Here is a 19,208-nt window from a genome sequence, read left to right on the forward strand (position 1 = left end):
ATTGAGTATATGCCTCCTGGCTATCGTTGCTTTGCTATCCTTCCTCTTCACTACACAGAAATATACCAACAGCCTTTCCCTTAAGTCAAATCTTTTACTGTATATTTATTACATACTTATGCTTACATCGCTGTACATATATGTATAAATTTATATATTTATATATAATATTCTATGACCGTTCACATTCTCAGGTGACTAATTCAAGCAAATATTTATTATTTATATCAACTTGTTTACATATATGATGTTTTATTATTCAATTAGCCTCAGTATACATATTTATTGACTTTTTATTGACAACTTGCAGAATTTTGCCCTGCGTCAATTAAATTTTTTTCAAAAAAATTAATTTGTACATTTTTACATTTGAAAGTTTGTAAAAAAATTCAAATTCTGGCTAAACTTATACATATATGACAAAAATGTATGAGAGCTATTTAGTAGCTGATTAAATTCTCTACAAAAAAGGCCGAGTGACATTTTTACGTACGTCTAATTATTTTAGAGTAATTGCCACTTGAAGTAAGAAAGTAAATTTAGACATTATTTTTTAATTAATTGATTTCTTATTTAATTAACTCATAACTTTGAAACTATCAGAGATACGTTAGTGAGTCCAAGGACCTTTTTTGTAGTAAATTAAATTTCCTACAATTTTTATCTGAAATATTTTTTTCTAAAGTTCATAGTTTAGCCACTAACTCCATTTTAAAATTAATTTGACTGTTTTGACAATTAAATATTTTTATTTGGTAAAAAGTTAATTTATGTTACATATATTTAAATATATAATAATTAATATTTAGTTAGAGGAAACAGTAAAAAAATGATTACAAAATATGAATAAAAAAAAACGAATGTCATAAAATGGTGAGAATAATTACGGTGAAAGTAAATAAATATAAAAAAGCAATTGATCCTTGAATAAGTGACAGGATTCTATGCCTCGCAACGGACGTAAGCGTGGTGACATTGATCAGGCTGAGATACCATAGTAGCTATTGGCTTGTCGTCTTTGATTATAATCGTAGTTTTTCCATTAACATCTAGAGAATAAAATTCTTCTACTCGCAATGCATGCAACGGTTTGTACTTCTCGCGATCCACTGGGTCCAAAAGTTTCCCGCTTTTGTAGTCCATAGTCTTACAAATTTCGTCGGACTGCTCATGGGTTTTAATTACTTCTGGAAAACATTCTTCGAACCAGATTCCGTACTCACGTTTTAATACAATTCCAGTGCCAACTCTGTTAATTTAATTGACATTTTTTATTAATAATTTATTGGAATTCAAAAAAAAATTTTCGCGGTCCAAAAATCCAAGTGTCATTTTTTCCCCCAAATGATTAAAAAAAACATTAAGTGGCCCATTTTACCTCTACATTATATTTGTAAAAAATCAAATTTTATTTTTGGACTTAAATATTTAATAGCAAAGAAGAGTAGGGGAAAATGAGCCTTTAGAAAAAAGGGCTGATATGTAATTCAGATGTAATCTTATTTTACCCCACTCTCCCTTAAATATATTTTCAAATACTTACGGCTCAGCTTTACTTCTTACGATTCTGCAACGACTCTCGTCTTCTCCATTCGGACAATCCCGTTCCCCGTCACATACAAAGTCATAGGGGAAACAGTAATCATCTCCGTTAGGGTTGGTACTGAGTAACAGTAAAAATAATTTTAAAAAATAAAATTAATTGAATATTTGCGAGTACAAACCTATTATGACATTTGTAGCTTCCTGGCAAGCACCCGCAAATTTCTTGAGCTTCATCAGATTTGTCGAGACAATCACGAACTCCATTGCAAATGCGGTGCTTTGCCGTTAAATCCAAGTAATCTCTACAACCGCAGCCTATCGGTTCGTCACTACCGTCGCCACAATCGTCAACGCCATCGCAATATTTGTCTTTGGGTATACAGTACCCGGTAACACAGGTCAATTGAGTCGGAGTACATCCTTACGAAAAATAAGTAATGCATAATTATTAGCGTGGTCGTTAAAAATTAAATTTTCTTAGGCGCCCCATAAATAGCTTCTTTTTAGTGAAAAAATACGTGGGGAATTTGGATTTTTTTTTTTTTTGAGTAAAAAGAACACGTGCCGCAGGACGATCAAAGTTCATTTTTCGATGCAATCGCGGTTTTTTTCAAATATCTCATTAAATATGCAGATTAAAGGAAAAAATCGTAGGAAAAATTTTGTAGGGAATTAAATTTTTGACAAAAAAGGACATGTTCATTTTTTTTGTAAGATGTGTATTTACGAAGATATTTTAAAAAAACTTTTTTTAGATCTTATGAATTGATCGTTTTAAGGATTACAAATGTTTTTTTTAAATATCTCATGAAATATGCAGACTAAAGGAAAAAATCATAGGAACAATTTTGTAGGGAATTAAATTTTTGACAAAAAAGGTCATGTTCATTTTTTTAATAAAATAAGTATTTATGAAGATATTTTAAAAAAACATTTGTAATCCTTAAAACGCTCAATTCATCAGATCTAAAAAAAGATTTTTTACATATCTTCATAAATACACATTTTATAAAAAAAATGGACATGACCTTTTCGGTCAAGAATTTAATTTTCTACAAAATTGTTCCTATGATTTTTTCCTTTAACATGCATATTTCATAAGATATTTAAAAAAAAACATTTATAATTTTTAAAACGCTCAATTCATTAGATCTAAAAAAAGTTTTTTAAAATATCTTCATAAATACACATTTTATAAAAAAAATGAATATGACCTTTTTTGTCAAGAATTTAATTTCCTACAAAATTGTTCATATGACTTTTTCCTTTAATCTGCATATTTCATGAGATATTTGAAAAAAACCGCGACTGTATCGAAAAATGGGCTTTGATCGTCCTGCGGCACGTGTTCTTTTTACTTAAAAAGAAAAAACCAAACTCCCCACGTATTTTTTCACTAAAAAGAAGCTTTTTATGGGGCGCCTGAGAAAATTTAATTTTTAACGACCACCGTAATAATTATGTAAAAATAAATAAATAAATAAAGACGTTTAACATAAATTATTTACCACACGACTTGGGCGGCAGTGTGTGCGGAGCAACTGTGCAATCATTTTGCTTATCGTTACAGCTTTTCTGGGTTTCATCGGAACCATTTCGACAATGTCGGATACCGTCACAAACGAGTGGATATGGTATGCAGTTACCCTCGGCACAGCGGACACCACGACACTCATTAGTAAAACGAGTCTCTTCGTGTACGTTTTCTAAAATTAATACATTTTTAAAAATATTATTTAAAGAAAACAGGGTGGGCTAAAATGCCCCTATAAGAAAAAACTCTCGCGGATTTTTTCCTCTATTTCCATTTTTTTCCAATGACCCCTAAATATTTGGTGCCAATATGACCCAGCGATTGAAAAAAAAAATTTATGTTTGGGGTAAAATGGACAACTTTGAAGAATTTTATTTTATTTTAGTCAGTGATAATAAGCAAATGGATAACGATATGGCTCAGGTATGAAAAAATTTCATGTGGGGTAAAATGGACTCCCGTGATAGAAATTTTTATAAAAAATCTTGGTGGCTCCATAATATCCGTCACCTTTTTGTGGTTTAAAAAATAATTTAAATAGCAGAAAATAGGTGTGCCGTCAACTGATCCCAACATTTTTATACCACGACAAGTGATACCTATAAATTGATCCCAACATCAATTGATTTTTACCGACAACTAATTTACATAATTTAACTTTTTATATTTACAACAGTGAATTTTAATTACTCATGTCATAGTAATTAATTATTTTATGAATTTGTCAGTGGGATCAGTTGTCTGTGGGATCCATTATCGTGTGATTACTTGTCGGGGATCAGTTGTCTGGGATCAATTGTAATGGAACCCAGAAAATAAACTCTGTTTTAAGAAAATTAAAAATACAATTGCAGGAGTACTCGTTTATTAACACAAAAGTTAAATAAAAATTTATATTTACCCATTGCTTCCGTTATATAAGGATACATCTCTTCAATTCCAGTCAATGCATGTGGTTCAGTAAATCCACACATGATGTCTTTTTCACTAAAAACAGCGACTGGATACCACCCATAAAAACCTTTACAAGCTACAAAACCACTCCAATTTTCAGCCGACCCATTTTTCTGATTATAAATATAAAATTTTTATTTCCTTAAATATTAAAATAAATTTACAAAAAAATTTTTTTCTTACAGGACACTTATTTCTCAATGTACTTTTGAAACATCGGTTGCAAGAAGGGCAATTTTCCTTAACTGGATCAAACCCTGTACTTTTTACCCCCAAGTTAGTATCGACGCCAGTTGCCAGGCATTGGTCTAACAAAGAACGGAAAGTTCTAAAAACCAGGTAATTTATTATTTGTCCATCAACAAAAATAACCATTATTATTATTAATTTTATGCATAATAATTACCGTCGGTTAATGAATATCGGTTGTATATATTGAGTGATGGGAAAATCATGAAAACGTAGCAAAGCCACGTCAAACTGATCTAACTTCTTAATATAAAGGACGGTTCTCATTTGTTGATGAGGACCATCTACATATTTATATGGTACCGATAAACCAGCCATAACTGATGTGATATTCTTTGTTTGACTAAATCAACATTAATAATTGGATTAATTCTAATTTACTTTTATTATCCCTGATTAAAAACTCCGATTGAATTTCGATAAATTTAAATCGAGCTGAGTCGAAAAGTTTCCGATTAAAAATTCATCGGAAATCGGAAAATGAATCGATCAAAAAATTATTTTTTTTTCTGATTGAAATTTATTCCGTTGATCGGAACGCTCCCGAAAAATTATGTTTGACTGATTCCCTGAGTCGAAATTTAAAGCCGACATTGAGCGTCCTAAGGTAGTTCTTATTTAGGACTTGAGGGATTAAAGTAGATTCTATTCTCATGTTACATTAGGTGACTTTGGACCCCAAAGTGATACAAACTTCCATTTTTACCACATTAGGGTCCGAAATCGGGTCTGAAGGGAATGAAAATTAGGATCGGCTTAAGACCCCTACAACCTATTTAATAACAATAATAATAATAATAATAATAATAATAATAATAATAATAATAATAATAATAATAATAATAATAATAATAATAATTCTATCATTATGATAATTATTTTCAATACAAGAATATTATTAGCTATATTTTTAGTAACAATTAATAATTAATAATAGTATTACTTTAAAAATAGCTATTATAATTATAGAATTATTATTATTATTATAATTATAACTGCCATTGCTATTATTACTATTGTTGTTATTGTTAAATTTTTCGTCACAAACAATAAAGCCGCAGCTATATATTTCGAAAATTTAAATTGAAAGTGTTCCAATCATTGTAAACGCAAATTAAATTAAAAATGATATGAAATATTCGTATATTATAATTATTTCTTATCATAGGGGAGGGAGGGGCAAAAGGGGGTACTTAAGAAAATACCAAGTTTTCGAGGACTCAAATACGCTAAATTGTTTTTTCTTAATGATATTCAAAGTAAATAGAAGAAATTTTCAGTTACCGTTGAAAAAAAAAATTTTTCATTTCTGCGGGCAAAGTGGGGTACCCCCTAAAAAAGGTAAAAAAAAAATTTCTGGATTTTAAACGAATTTGATTAAGTTGAATTTTTTTGTAAGTAATTTACATGAAGCAAAATTATATTTTACATGTTTATTCGATACAAAAGAAGAAAAAAAATTTTTAATAGTTTTTATCATAAAACAAACGTCATTAATATTTTTCAACTGACAGTTGATTTTTGAAAAAGTTTATCAAAAAAATTCAAAGTAACGCTTAATTATATTTACAGAAGTGATTTTGGAATATTTAAAAACCATTTAAAATATAAAATTTTTTTTTATCAAATTTTGAGGGTACTCTGTTTTGATTGAAATTTAAAAGTTACAAAAATAATCTTAAATATTTAAAATAATAAAAATTTTTCTGGAATGATCGAAAAAAATTACAATTTAAGTACTGTTACTTACTACTTAGAAATTTTAAATTAAAAAAAATACATGTCGGACTTAGCGGTTCAAACTAGTACTTCATAGTAAATGGTAGGATCCTGAGGTTCGATGTAGGAGCTAAGGCGGCTTACAGTGTTCTAAATCGGTTCTATTTCGGACTAGAGGGATGAATGCAGCTTTTAAATTTCGACTCGGGTCGATTTGATTAAACCGGAGTTTTTAATCAGGGATTAAAATTTATGTTTTTTGCTAAAAAATTATTAAACTTACTCAATATTTTCTATGCACCGCGTAGGAGTTAATGCCCAAACAGTATCCAAAAGTAATGCAGGGCAATGATATTTACCGTCAACAAACATCGCGGCTTCCCACGGCACTAAATACGTTTCATTATTAATCATATAACTTCTGTATAAATATTGAAAGACAGGCCGATTGAAATTAAGCTCGCATTCTAAGTACGAAACATTGCATAGCGCAGCACCGTTGACTTCACTACTGTCTTCTATCCTAAGACTATTATTTATAAAAGCAGCATCGAATTGTCGCGGACTTCGCTCGTCAACATATTGTTCTTCTAATATTTTTTTGTAGTACCTATGTCTAGTCATTGATTTATATTTGCTAAATTTAAATAAAAATTATTACAAAGGTGTCAAGTATTCGAGCGACAGTGAATTCGCATTAGAATTCACTTCCAACTTTTTGTAGTACAGGTTTAATTTTTAAAAAATTGGTTTAATTTTTCTTACTGAAAGCCGATGAAGCCGCAATATTTATTGGCGATGTTCCTCTCGCTCTCGTCGGAATTCGATGGCGGGATGCACATGACACTCCAAATGTTGTTAAGATTTATTGATAAGACTCCACTGTGTCTTAATACAGAAGTGCCGTCTACATCTAATTCTATAGTTTCTCCATCAGTCAGCGCATCTTTAAATTTATCAATAAAAATAAATTAATTTAGTTTAGAATTTAAATGTGAAGCCGGTGAATGAGAAACTTTTTCCTAATTAAGGTAAAAGCCTCTATACCCGCTCACTTTTAATTGGAGTGAGATTAAATTACTCAATATAAATTAATAAATAAAATGAAAAACCATTTTTTTTTGTTATTTTTTGAAGTTTCGAGTATTAGAATAAAATTTAAGTTTGAAGAATAATCTTGATAATTAATTATTATTAATTTTCAAAATAAGGTCCTTGAGTGTACCCATAGTCGCTCACTAAAAGTTGTCATGTACCATTACTCGACCAACACATGGCCCTATAGTCGCTCAAAGACAATATCAATTAAACTATGATAAGTTTATTGATTTGGACAAATAATTTATAAATTATACTACTTTATTCTTTCATAATATTAAATTTCATGAATTTAAAAAATGTATTTAATAAGATGTAGTTATAACAATTCTTAAAAAATTTGACGTAAACTAAATTTAATCTAACGAATGAACGTTAAAGTAAAAAATGCCCGGCTTTGCGCGATTTTGAAAACAGTCATTTAATTCAAATTTATAATCTATTATAAAATAATTTGATACATCCTATTTTAATATATTTAGATTCACAAATAATTATTTATCAATAATAATATTTTTAGTTGTAATTTTTTTAAATAAAAATTATAAAAAAACGCCTTAAACAGTTAAAGTGAGCGTCTAATGGTACTGAGCAGGTATAGGGGCTTCTACTTTAAAGTTATGAATATCCGGCCAAAGACTTTTCACTTTTGAATTTTTAATTAATAGGCTGATAATAAATAATTAAAAATAAATATTTTATAATTTTAGTACAGATAAATTTGAAAATTTCGGCTCCATTCGGAGTAAAATAAAAATTTTGGAGCATCTTTATGCCAAAATACGCGCTTATGGTTTTTGTAACCCCGGGTAAAAATATTTGGGCGACAATTGAATCGGTTTTTTTTCGGCCGTAGTATTTTTTTTTAAATAAAATTTTGGGACAGAAAAATTTTATGCAACTCAAAATAGAACTTAGAAAATTTCCAAGTTATGGGACCCGCGAATTTCAAAATTAATAAAGCAATTAAATTTTTTATAAATAAAATTATTTTTTTGTATCACCGACATTTAAACATGTAGTTAAATAAAATAACTTACAACAATCTTTTTCATCGTCGTGTAACGGGCAATCTTGTTTACCATCACATCTCTTTACTGAAGAAATACAAGTAGTACTTCTTACGCATAAATATTTGTCTTCACCACAAAAACCTAAAAAAAACACAACAATAAATAACAGAAATATTATTGCGTCGTTAAATTTTATTACGAAGAGTAAATTTTTTTACCGCAATCAACTTCATCAGATTTATCCGCACAATCGATGCGTCCATCGCAAACCGACAGTGGATGCTGCAGGATCAAAGTGTCTCTGCAAGTGCATCCGAACTCATCCGTTCCATCTTCACAATCGAATTTTTTGTCGCACCTGTTGGACCGGAAAACACTTTGCGGTATTCTGTAAAAAAAAATAAACCAATAAATAAATAACTGAACAATTTTCCTTTAATTGTTTAAAAATAAAATCTTACTTAGTGCAATAAAAAATCGAATCGTTTTTCGGGATTTCCCAAGTTTCTCTATTCCTACCCATTACATCAATATCCGGTACTCTGGGATTTATTTCTGTAGCTGCGCTATAATAACGATAATCACCACTGCTACTTTCCGTTACTTTATCCATCACTTCTGTGATTCCATCTGTAACGTCTTCGTTATTAAGCGCAAATTGCGTGGTTGCGAATTCATTTACTTCCTTCTCATCTGTATTATCTAATTTTTTATCATCTCCATAATTCGGGGTTTCCGGTGTATCATCAAGTGTTTTATTACCTCGCGGTTTAACGCCCGCTTCCGGATTATTATAATTTTTTTTAGCAACTTTTTCAATTACACCTTCAGGAGTAGTCTCGTAAATTTCTCTGTCAGTTGAAGCTTGGAGCGGCAGTTCGCTTACCGGGATGTCAATATGGTAGCAATCGGTTTCATCTTCGGCGTCCAAACAATCAACTTTTTTATCACATCGTCTTCGTGATGGCAGACACTTGCCGAGTTCTCCATTGCACTTGAACCCTGGACAATTGGCCAGAGGTTTTGGCCCAAAAGGCTCATGGTCGAGATCTGAAAAAATTTTAAACCCAACAAGTAAAATCCCTCTTTCAAATTTTCGCGGGAATTCAAATAAACCGTAGACTCACTGATGGTTTCATTGATCCATGGATGAAAATAGCTGACTCTGGTGTAAGCTCCGGGTTCATTAGGACGCGCGCAACCTTCTCCGTGGCTGACAATCCCAGCAACGTACCACCTAGAGTTAGAATCTGGTACATTGCACATCAGTGGGCCCCCACTGTCACCTTGACACGCGTCTTTCCCGCCCTCACTCAACCCAGCGCAAATAATTCCGTTGCTTTGATCATGTCTACGTTTGCATTTAGATAAAATCGGTACTTCGACTTCTCTTAAATGATCAGCTGCAATAAAAGTTTCATTAATTAGCTAATTAATTAATCAATTTATTTATCCGTTAGTTTAGCCGCTAATTAAATAATTACGATCGGGCCCATTTTCGACGGTGGCGCCCCATCCAATGGTAGTACAGGTTTCATTGACACGTGGAATATTTCCCCATGCGGGTATGGGAAGACAAGTGGCACGAATCCACCGATTAAATCTCAACGGTTCATTCAATTTTATTAACGCCAAATCGTTAGTCATTGTGCGGCTGACGTATTCAGGATGAGGCACAATGAACTTGGCCTGCCGTGTTTGGGCCATCGGTGAAAATGAGAAGCGTCTCAGTAGCCCAGCAAAAATTTGGTAATGATGACTGTGATGACTAAATAAATTCCGCGATTATAAAAAATTATTTAAAGTAAATGGAAAATTTTAAATATATTTTCATACTTATCAACGCAGTGCGCAGCAGTTAGTACCCAATTTTCATTAATAACAACTCCGCCGCAATGAAAATATCCATCGCGATGAATTGCTACGAGGAATGGCCAAGCCTGCGGTTGACTAGCGCGACCTCCAACAATTCTTCCGCCTGTAGGAGTTCTGGCCCCGATACCACTCAAGTCCCATGAAGTGTCTATAGGAGTTGGACCTGTGGTTGCTGGTGATGGTTCAGTCGATTCGTTTCCTTGGACTGAATGAACCGAAGCTACAAGTGTGTCTTCGTAAACTCCGTAAGGTTTGAATTGGTCGTATTGGTCTGTCAGCCTCGTTCCGCACGGGATAGACGGGCATTTAACGAAGACTGCTTTGTTATCACACTCTGGTACCAATTCGACTTTTCCGGTCTCTGACATTGAAATGTAAGGGCCGAGTTTGTGCCCACGAAGCACGGGCTCGCTGTTGATCTTCGGGTCATTGATCAGCGATCCTATTTCACCGCGACAGGCTTCGTCGGCCCAAAACTCAGTTGATGTGCATGCCGGGTACCATTTTCCGTGCCAGTTTTTGAACAGATACCCCGACGAGTGTCCAATGGTCGATATCTGTTGATTCATTGATATATTTGTTATTTGCTAAGTAATTAAAATTATTAAATGGTATGATAGCTTAGTAAAAGTCTTTTACATCGTCTATATCAATGTAGGATTCTGTTAGTACAGAGCAATCCATTTCGTCTCTTCCAGTCTGGCATTGTCGGATACCATCGCATCTTTCCGACAATGGGACACAATTTCCTTTGAAGTTCCTTTTGGTCCAGTCTAAGCAACTGAATGAATCATTACCGCATCCTAAATAAAAAAGATTTTAAATAGTAGTAAAGTTTTAGTTCGATTGAAGAAATCACAGTGTCGGTAAATAGAAACTGTAATTCAGCTGCAAAAGATCAGTTTCTACGCCATCTAGTGAGTCTCAATGGAAGAGTATTTCAAAGCTGACCGCGTTATCAGCAGCGATATCGACTTACCGAAACAGCCGAGCTCGTCTTCACCGCGAGGACAATCGAAATATCCATCGCAATGTTTACCAGGAGTTATTCTATCTTTGCATGTGCAGGAAATTTCGTCGCTGGCATCTGCGCAGTCGACGATTCCGTCGCACCAATTTGAAGTCATAATACACCTGCTTTTGTCGGAACATTTAATGTAATTTTTCGGACACTCCAATACTCCTAAATGATGCAAAAAAATGAATACAGAAATTAAATACTCTGTTGGCCTGGAAATTTAATGAATGTTCGAATGATTGCGTACCTGGTTTCTTAAGATTCATCACTGGGTTGGATTGGTTGCGCTCGTGGTTATCAGCAGTCCGATACCCGTAGCTTCCTTGATTATTAATATTATTATTATGATGAACGTAAGAGCATTGTATGGGTAATTGGCTTGCAGAGTCACGACCGGGATAACTCCCACCAGGCCCAGTAGGTCCGATATGCTGCTGATTACCCATTTGTGGAGAAGTCAAAGGCATGCCGGATGGAAAAAAGTTATTCAGTGCCTCAGCCAAATTTTGATTTGAATTTCCTTGGGATCTCCATGGATTAGAACCTGGAGCTGATTGGAATGAATGGACTACTGCTGATTCAGAGGGAAAGATCGGAGCTGCTTGCTGATGGGACGAATCCGGTCTAAAGTAACACATCGTTGGCCAGTAACAGACAACAGGCGGTAACTTATTGGAGGATGAAAAGTCATTGACTACCATGGTCTCGGCAGTTGGAATAGACGGATTTTGTTGTCTTTGTTGGTCTTGTGTAAACATCATTCGTGGATTAATTTGATTATTAGTTGAAGCGCGTTCTAGAGTCTTCAATACCGAAGGGTCCTCGGTAACGAGACCAGCTTGTCCTTGGTCATTATCTTGCTTATCTATTTTCTTGTCGTTTTTGGTGTCGCGCGTGGTCATTCTCTCTGATGGACTTGAATCTAAATAGTTACTGTCTCTATTGTCTTCATACTCTCGTGATTTAAATGCTGTAAATGGGATTGTATATCTTGTTGGTTCATTGTTCCAGACAGATATTGATCGTGGGTTATCCACTGGTTTTTCTACTATTGTTTGATTGCGAATAACTTCTGTTATTTTGGCTCCGTCTTGAATTTTACTGATATTCGTTTTTGATGACAGTACGATTGTTTGAAACTCGTTTTGGTTTTTTTGTTTAGTTTCATTCGTAGGTTTTAATAAAGTTTCATCCGTAGGTTTTAATAAAGTTTCATTTGTTTGATTCCCATTATTTTTGGTATTATTATTGAGATTGTTATTAATTTTGGTATTGTTAAGATTTGAATTATTGGTGGAATTTTGATTATTTTGAAAATTGTTCAAATTTTGATTTATTTGAAAATTTTGATTATTGTTGGGATAAGGATTGAATTGAAAATTCGGATTATTTTGAAAATTTTGATAATTGTTAGGATTTGAATTAATTTGAAAATTCGGATTATTTTGAAAATTTGGATAAGTGTTAGGAGTAGGGTTATTTTGAAAATTTGGATAAGTGTTAGGAGTAGGGTTATTTTGAAAATTTTGATAATTAGGATTGAGATTATTTTGAAAATTTTGATAATTGTTAAAATTTGGATAATTTTGAAAATTTCGATTACTGTAAAAATTAGGGATATTATTAAAATTTGGATTGTTGTAATAATTAAAGGGATTTTGACTTTTTTGATAGGATATCATGTTGCTCTGCTCATATTGATGACACTGGATACATAAAGCCAAATCCTGTGCCCGTGAATTCATTAAATGTAAATTTTGTAGTACATTATTAATATTAATTAGAGCGTTTTCAGCTGCTTTAATATTATAACCAATTGAATTCAAAAGAGTAGTACAATGATCACGACGTTCATCACAGGAATTCAATAAATTCCTCCCCTCGATTTCACGTTTCTTGTTACCGCTTCCCATTTCATGACCACTCGGAATTTTTGCTGTGTCACGTTTCAAACGATCTATTGATCCTACTCGATAGCGGTCATTGTCGGAATTACGCTTCATCACAAATGAAAAATCCGGATCGTCATTATCACTGCTATCGAATTCATCGATCGGTGGATCAAATGATTCTTTTACTTTTTTCCGTAATTCTTGTATTGTACTACGAATTTTTTCAATTTCTTCCGAGTCCTTTTCGATCATTTCCAAGCCTGAAATTTATTAATTTTTTTTTTTTATTAAAATCAATCAACGAAATTAGGAGAATTTGAATTATTTTTACCTCTGTATGAATCGTAAATTAAATATCCAGTCCACAGTGATCCCAATATCAACAGAACAATTAAGAACGAACGTAACTTATGCATTTTGTTGGATTGTTTCGCTGGTGAATTTGTAAATTTTGAAATCATCAGACAATCTGGTGAATTGGGAGTCATTTTTTCTGACAATTCGGTCACCAATTTTTCCTTGTCACCCATTGGTAATTTGTTAGAACAATTCACATTCAATAAAAAATAAAATTCCGTAAGCAAAAAAAAAAAAATTGATTTGGTTTAATTTAAAAATAAAAATAAATTTTTAATTAAGAGTTTATTATGTAGATTATGTTAATGAAGTTTTTCGCGACTCACTGGCTTCATTAAACGTAAATAGAAATTTTTTTTACTGATTACCGCAATATGCCGGAAGGACAGCAAAAAATCGTTCGTTTCACTGTCGAATCTCGAGTAATAATGAATTTATAATGAAGGGAAAATTAACAAAGTTTGTTGAAGCATAAGTTGAAGACTGATGAAGTGTCAGCAAATTATGGAAAAGTTGGGTAAAGAGTACTTAACCATTTTGACATATTACACCTCATATCCGCAGGTCATTGCCTTCCACCGACGCATTTATATATATTTTAATAAAATTTATGTTTTATAGAAAAAAATTACTCAAATTACATTTATTAATCATAAAATATTTTATTTGCTGACGCTTATTTCCTTAAACTCTCATACATATATAAATTTGCTTAAATTTTATGAATTAAAAATTCTTTAGTAAAAAATAATTTTATTTTATTTTTATAAATTCATTATTAAAAATTATATCGCTGTCTTTAATTAATAAAAAAGTCAATACTTAAAATTAAATTATTGATATAATTCGAATGATTTCTCTGGGAAATCCATAAAATTTATCTGATGTCGATTCGAATTTTTTTTAACAACATCGAGCCCTGGGTCTAGATGTTCTTTGTATTTTCTCGAAGAGCTCGTAAGTGCATTTACAACAATGTTTTCGAGCTCAAGGAGCTCAAACAGCGGGAAGTTTTGAGGCTGGCTAACCGATGCCCAGATTTTTTTTCAAATATCATTCATATACTCATCCTGCAAAATTTTAGATATGATCATATATATAGTAGAATACTGAAAAATATGACTATTATTTATTTATTTATTTAGCAACAAACCCAGCAGCCATAGCCGATTACAGGGTTACTTTTACATAAAAATACAAAAAACAAAAATATATTTGCGTGCAGAAGATTTGCCTCCGAATAAAACTAAACATAATTTTTAATATTGCAATATTATATAGTAAAAAAATAATCAGGAGTGTGCGAATATTCGAATTCACGAATTATTCGTCTCGAATCGAATCAAATTATTCGATTCGAATAGTTCGAATCATTCAAATAGTTCAATAGAACAATCTGAATTCAAACCAAATAATAAACTAATTATTAAATTAAAGAAGAATTTGTATTCGTCGTATTTATTAACATCATTCCGGGTGTGACCGGATGTCACTTTTTTTAACAATAAAATTTTTATTATTTTAGTAATGAGTTCTATGAAAAAAATATTCAAATTGAGTAAAATACACCCGAACAAGACAAATTTTCTATCAAAATCGATTAATTTAAGAGCACGAGACAATTATTTGAACTATTCGAATAATTCGAATTTTCGATTCAAATGATATTCGCACACTCCTAAAAATAATAACAAAATAAAAAAGATAATTTTTCTTTAAACATATACATAATAATAGATTTAGCGCAGTGAAGTTACTATTTTGCCAAGTGATGCATTTGATAAGCCCGTAGGACTGTCCATTATGTCAAGCTATCATTTCCGCTCACAGAAACGGTTAACAGAAACAGAGATCCGAAATCTATTTTATATATAGCTATGGAAATATCATATATGTACTCATTTTTGGAGCGAATTTTTTTTTCAGAATTAGTCAAAATTATAATTTTCATAATTAAATAATAATAATATCCGTAGAGTGTAAAAAATTTTCGGAGTGAAAGCGGATTAAATCTGCTGTAAATTCGGACTGAAATTTACTCCGAAGGGGAGTTAACTTCAATATTAAAACTCCGAATCAGAGAGGGCGGATTGAAATCCAGATCACTCCTGATTTTTTACAGAGAAATAATAATAATAATTATTTCAAGTTAACGTTCTGATTCGATTTACAGTACCGTTATGCAAGATATGCTTCTTCCTCTCTTACTTTCTCCTCTAGACGTTAGAACACCTAGTAACTCGTATCGCTATAGTGAGCGATCAAAAGTGTCGGTTAGTGGTCATAGTCAGCAAAATAACTTCTCTTAACATCTCACCTAAATTACCTAAATATAAAATTCATAAATATTTATAATCCAGTACTACCACAATGTTCAGTTACTCTGTGAATTTTCCAATATGAGGAAAAAAAAAAGGAAGAAATCGGGCTCCGAATATCTATATAAAGGCCCTCAAGTAACCGACAGTACAAGCAGCCATATAATAAATTTCTAAAGTTTTTTATAAATAATTAAAATATAAATTTATGTGGATTGATATCATGGAACACAAAATTCGTAACAACTCAACGGAATGCGAATTACGAAATACGCTGGCGAAGCAATGAGCGTGCATTTAACTCAAGGAGAACGAGAGTCTCTCTTTTTCATTGGCTCTATTTTTTTATTAAATAAAATTTTTTTTTTACTGAAAAATAAATCAGTCAGTTGATAAATAAATAAAATTTCCCAAAACTTAAAATTAAACGTCAAAAAAAATTTATCAGTTCAATTGATCCAAAAATTACGTCATTAAAAATTTATTTTGACATCGAACTTAATATCGGGAATCAAAATTTATGTTAATGATAAAACTGAAGAACGATTACGACCACGTGTTTGATAAACATAATAATGAAAAAAAAAAAAAAAAAAAACAAATGGGAGCAATTGTATGCAAATGAAAGCGACAGTATATTTTATTCGTGATACACAAGATGTAATAATAAATCTGCTGGGATCGTTCTTACTGATACAAGATGCGGAATGCGTGAGTGAAGAAAAAACAAATTGAATGAGAATTGTTAAATAAAAGGCAGCTCAACGTGGAAGGAGAAACTTTAAGAATTATCCAGTTTCTCTCGCTCGTCTGGACTAAAATCATCTGTTTGTTTTTTAAATTTCTGTACAGAGTTTCTGAGTTGAAATTTTTTTTTACCGTTAAAACATTCATATATTTTTTTTAAATAAATGTGATTACTAATAGAAGTAATTTTTGTCGGAAAAAATAAAGATTAAAAAAAAGGAAAATTGAGAATAAAAAAAAAACATATACGTGACAAACTGTAGTCATAAATTGATTGAGTTAGTGGCTTTGTTCGTGCATTACTCAAGTCTCTTTATTCAATGAACGATCGTATCATTCGAGTTGTTACTCACTATCAGTAATTATATTAAATTTATCTTGCGGACGTAAATTAAAGGAGTGAGTTGAGACAAAAACATTTTTTTTTATTTGTGGTTTTATTTTATCGTTACTATATTCCTTGAGTGGACAGTTTTTGGTTGACATCCGCCGATAGCTGTCACTCTGTTTACTTACTATTGTAATTTAAAAAAAAATGAACGTTAATTTGTTATTGTGCTGGTGATATTTTATTTGATGATAAGTTGATTCAAGTTTCAGATCGACGGCGCAATTTCGCGCTCATACATTTGAACGTGTGATTTTATCGGAATATTTTTTTTGGTAATTAATTTTTTTTTATTTTTATCGGATTATGTCACATACGAGTTTAGTACAGAGCATTAAGGAATTCTCAGACAGTGCCCCCCACTTTTCAAAAATATGCAATGACTTTCAACTGTCATACGTATTTAAATTTTATTAATTAATTAAAAAAAAATTAAAACCTTAATTGAAAAAAGGACAACGTAGAAGTAATTTTGTTTAGATATAGAATTTTAAAAAAATTACTTACCATTGATATCAATTGGAAGTTAAACGAAATTTGCTGAATAAATTTTAGCCGCCAAAATTCAAAAATTCAAATTATAAAATTGACATGACGATTTTACTGAAATTTATTTAACGAATTTTGTTCAATTCCTAATTGATATCAAGTGTAAATAATTTTTTTTTAAATCTATATGCAGGTGAAATTACGACTACGTTGTCCTTTTTTCAATTAATGCTTTAATTTTTTTTTAATTAATTGATAAAAATTTGATACGCTTATGACAGTTGAAAGTCATTTAAAATTTTTAAAAAGTGGGGGGCACTGTCTCAGAATGGCTTTAATTAATTATACAAGTTTATGAGTGAAAATAAAATTATAGTTCGATTAAATCTATGCGGAAACTATCGATATCTAAAATCTTATATAACAAATCCTGTTTATTAGGGAAATTTAACCCATGGTTGTAAAAAAAACTTCCACAAATACGAAGACCATACAGGAACTATTCTTATGGGTATAGTTCCTGTAAATCATGGGAACAGTCCCGTAGTTTATGGAAATTTTTCCAATAATTTTTGTGTTATTTTCCATAATAATTAGAAATTATTTCTATATCTGTGTGGGTTTAATTCCCACATGTGCCGGTCAATACAAGATGACGTCGTAAGATTCTCTTACTACGTCACATCTCCGTGTGTTTTCTTTCACATATGCCGGTTATGAAATTAGTAATTAGTAATTAGTAATTATCATATTTAGATATTATCAAATATATAAACTATCGAGAAAGTCGAGAAATTTTTTTTGTAAGTTCATCATTATTATTATTAATTATATATTTAAATATATAAAAAATAATCAAATATTCAAAATTATAAAATTGGCATCAAAAAACCGCCACAATTTATTTATCATACTTTTATTAATGCAATCAAAATTATTATTGTGATATCATATCATAAAATAAATGACTTTGTCAACAAGTCCCCAGAGGTTCACCCGCACGAAAAAAATATGTATCGTCGAAATAGTATATATCCGGCTTATATCTTTAGTCGTGTGTATACTATTTCGCCGGCATATATTTTTTCGTATAGACACTGCGTCGTATTTTTGTGCGTCATTCAGTTTAGTAAAAGAGTTAAAGAGGAACGGATTGAATTTAATTTAATAAAAATATTATTTCAAGTTATTATTTATTATTATTAGTAATTTATATTTAAATAAATAAAAGTAAGTAAAATAAATTGATCCGTATTAAAAATTAAAATAAAATTGGCATCAAACATTGCTACAATTTATTCATTATACAAATAATAATACAGTCAAAATTATTGTTGTGATGATATCATTTCATTACATTAATCACTTTGTCAACAAATCTCCAGAGGTCCACTGCGTTGCATTTTTGAATGGCATTCAGTGTAGTAAAAGACTTGAAGAGGAACGGATTCAATTCTATTTGATAAAAATATTATTTCAAGTGATTGTTTATTATTATTATTTGTCTTTTAATTATATTTCAGTGTTTTATTCATTATTTATTTATATAATTAACAAGTAATAATAATAATTATAATAATAATCCATTTGTTTCAGTTCAATTAATTAAAAAAATTTAAAACCATCGAATATTGTTTTCATAAGAATCGAAAGTTTTCACAAAATATATAAATATGTATGTATATATTTTGTTAACTTACCGCTAAGAAAATTTATAATTTTAAAAAATTCGGAAAGATATTGGTTTCGGTCCGATTTTTGAAAATCGAATTTCTATCAGATCTTGACGTTTTGAAATTTTAAAAGCTATTCTGACTAATTTCAAGATGATGTCCGAATGTATGTATGTGTGTATGTACGTACGTATGTATGTAAATATCTGATTTTTAAACGGATTCGACGCGGCTTGTCGATTTCTACAAGTACAAATTAGAGCTTGATCCGTAGGGTGCGTTCGGAGATATTCCAAAAATAAAATTTTTTCGAAAATCGGTTCATTCGTTCAAGAGAAA

General features: G+C 31.1%; 2 protein-coding genes across 7 annotated transcripts in view; one reads left to right on the plus strand and one right to left on the minus strand.

The window, feature by feature from the left end:
- Positions 1–727: 727 nt before the first annotated feature.
- Positions 728–13,696, minus strand: LOC130677053 (serine protease nudel). The gene is made up of 19 exons (XM_057483622.1): positions 13,229–13,696; positions 11,253–13,157; positions 10,967–11,170; positions 10,627–10,790; positions 9,949–10,544; positions 9,597–9,880; positions 9,240–9,515; positions 8,574–9,162; positions 8,331–8,500; positions 8,140–8,253; positions 6,767–6,947; positions 6,285–6,638; positions 4,440–4,625; positions 4,217–4,361; positions 3,981–4,146; positions 3,054–3,251; positions 1,725–1,965; positions 1,544–1,663; positions 728–1,249 (listed from the first exon to the last, which is right to left on the minus strand). The coding sequence occupies exons 1-19, from the start codon at positions 13,425–13,427 to the stop codon at positions 943–945; spliced, it is 6,399 nt and encodes a 2,132-aa protein (XP_057339605.1). The 5' UTR covers positions 13,428–13,696; the 3' UTR covers positions 728–942.
- Positions 4,229–19,208, plus strand: part of LOC130677055 (neutral ceramidase) — a 52,524-nt gene continuing 37,544 nt past the window's right edge. Inside the window, exons 1-2 of one of the 6 annotated variants that reach the window (XM_057483626.1) lie at positions 15,549–16,718; positions 16,914–16,982. The gene's annotated coding sequence lies outside the window, so the exon portion shown is untranslated. The other 5 variants (XM_057483624.1, XM_057483627.1, XM_057483629.1 and 2 more) reach the window with 5 other exon arrangements.

The sequence above is a fragment of the Microplitis mediator genome, chromosome 11, assembly GCF_029852145.1.
Source record: "Microplitis mediator isolate UGA2020A chromosome 11, iyMicMedi2.1, whole genome shotgun sequence".
Taxonomy (NCBI): Eukaryota; Metazoa; Arthropoda; class Insecta; order Hymenoptera; family Braconidae; genus Microplitis; species Microplitis mediator.

Bases quoted from the DNA above. Each gene is read 5' to 3' on its own strand.
- LOC130677053 (XM_057483622.1), bottom strand. From the start codon at position 13,427: ATGGGTGACAAGGAAAAATTGGTGACCGAATTGTCAGAAAAAATGACT. The intron at 10,791-10,966 runs GTAAGTCGATAT...TTTTTTATTTAG, and splicing joins AGACGAGCTCGGCTGTTTCG to GATGCGGTAATGATTCATTC. The intron at 1,664-1,724 runs GTTTGTACTCGC...ACTGTTACTCAG, and splicing joins AGCTACAAATGTCATAATAG to TACCAACCCTAACGGAGATG.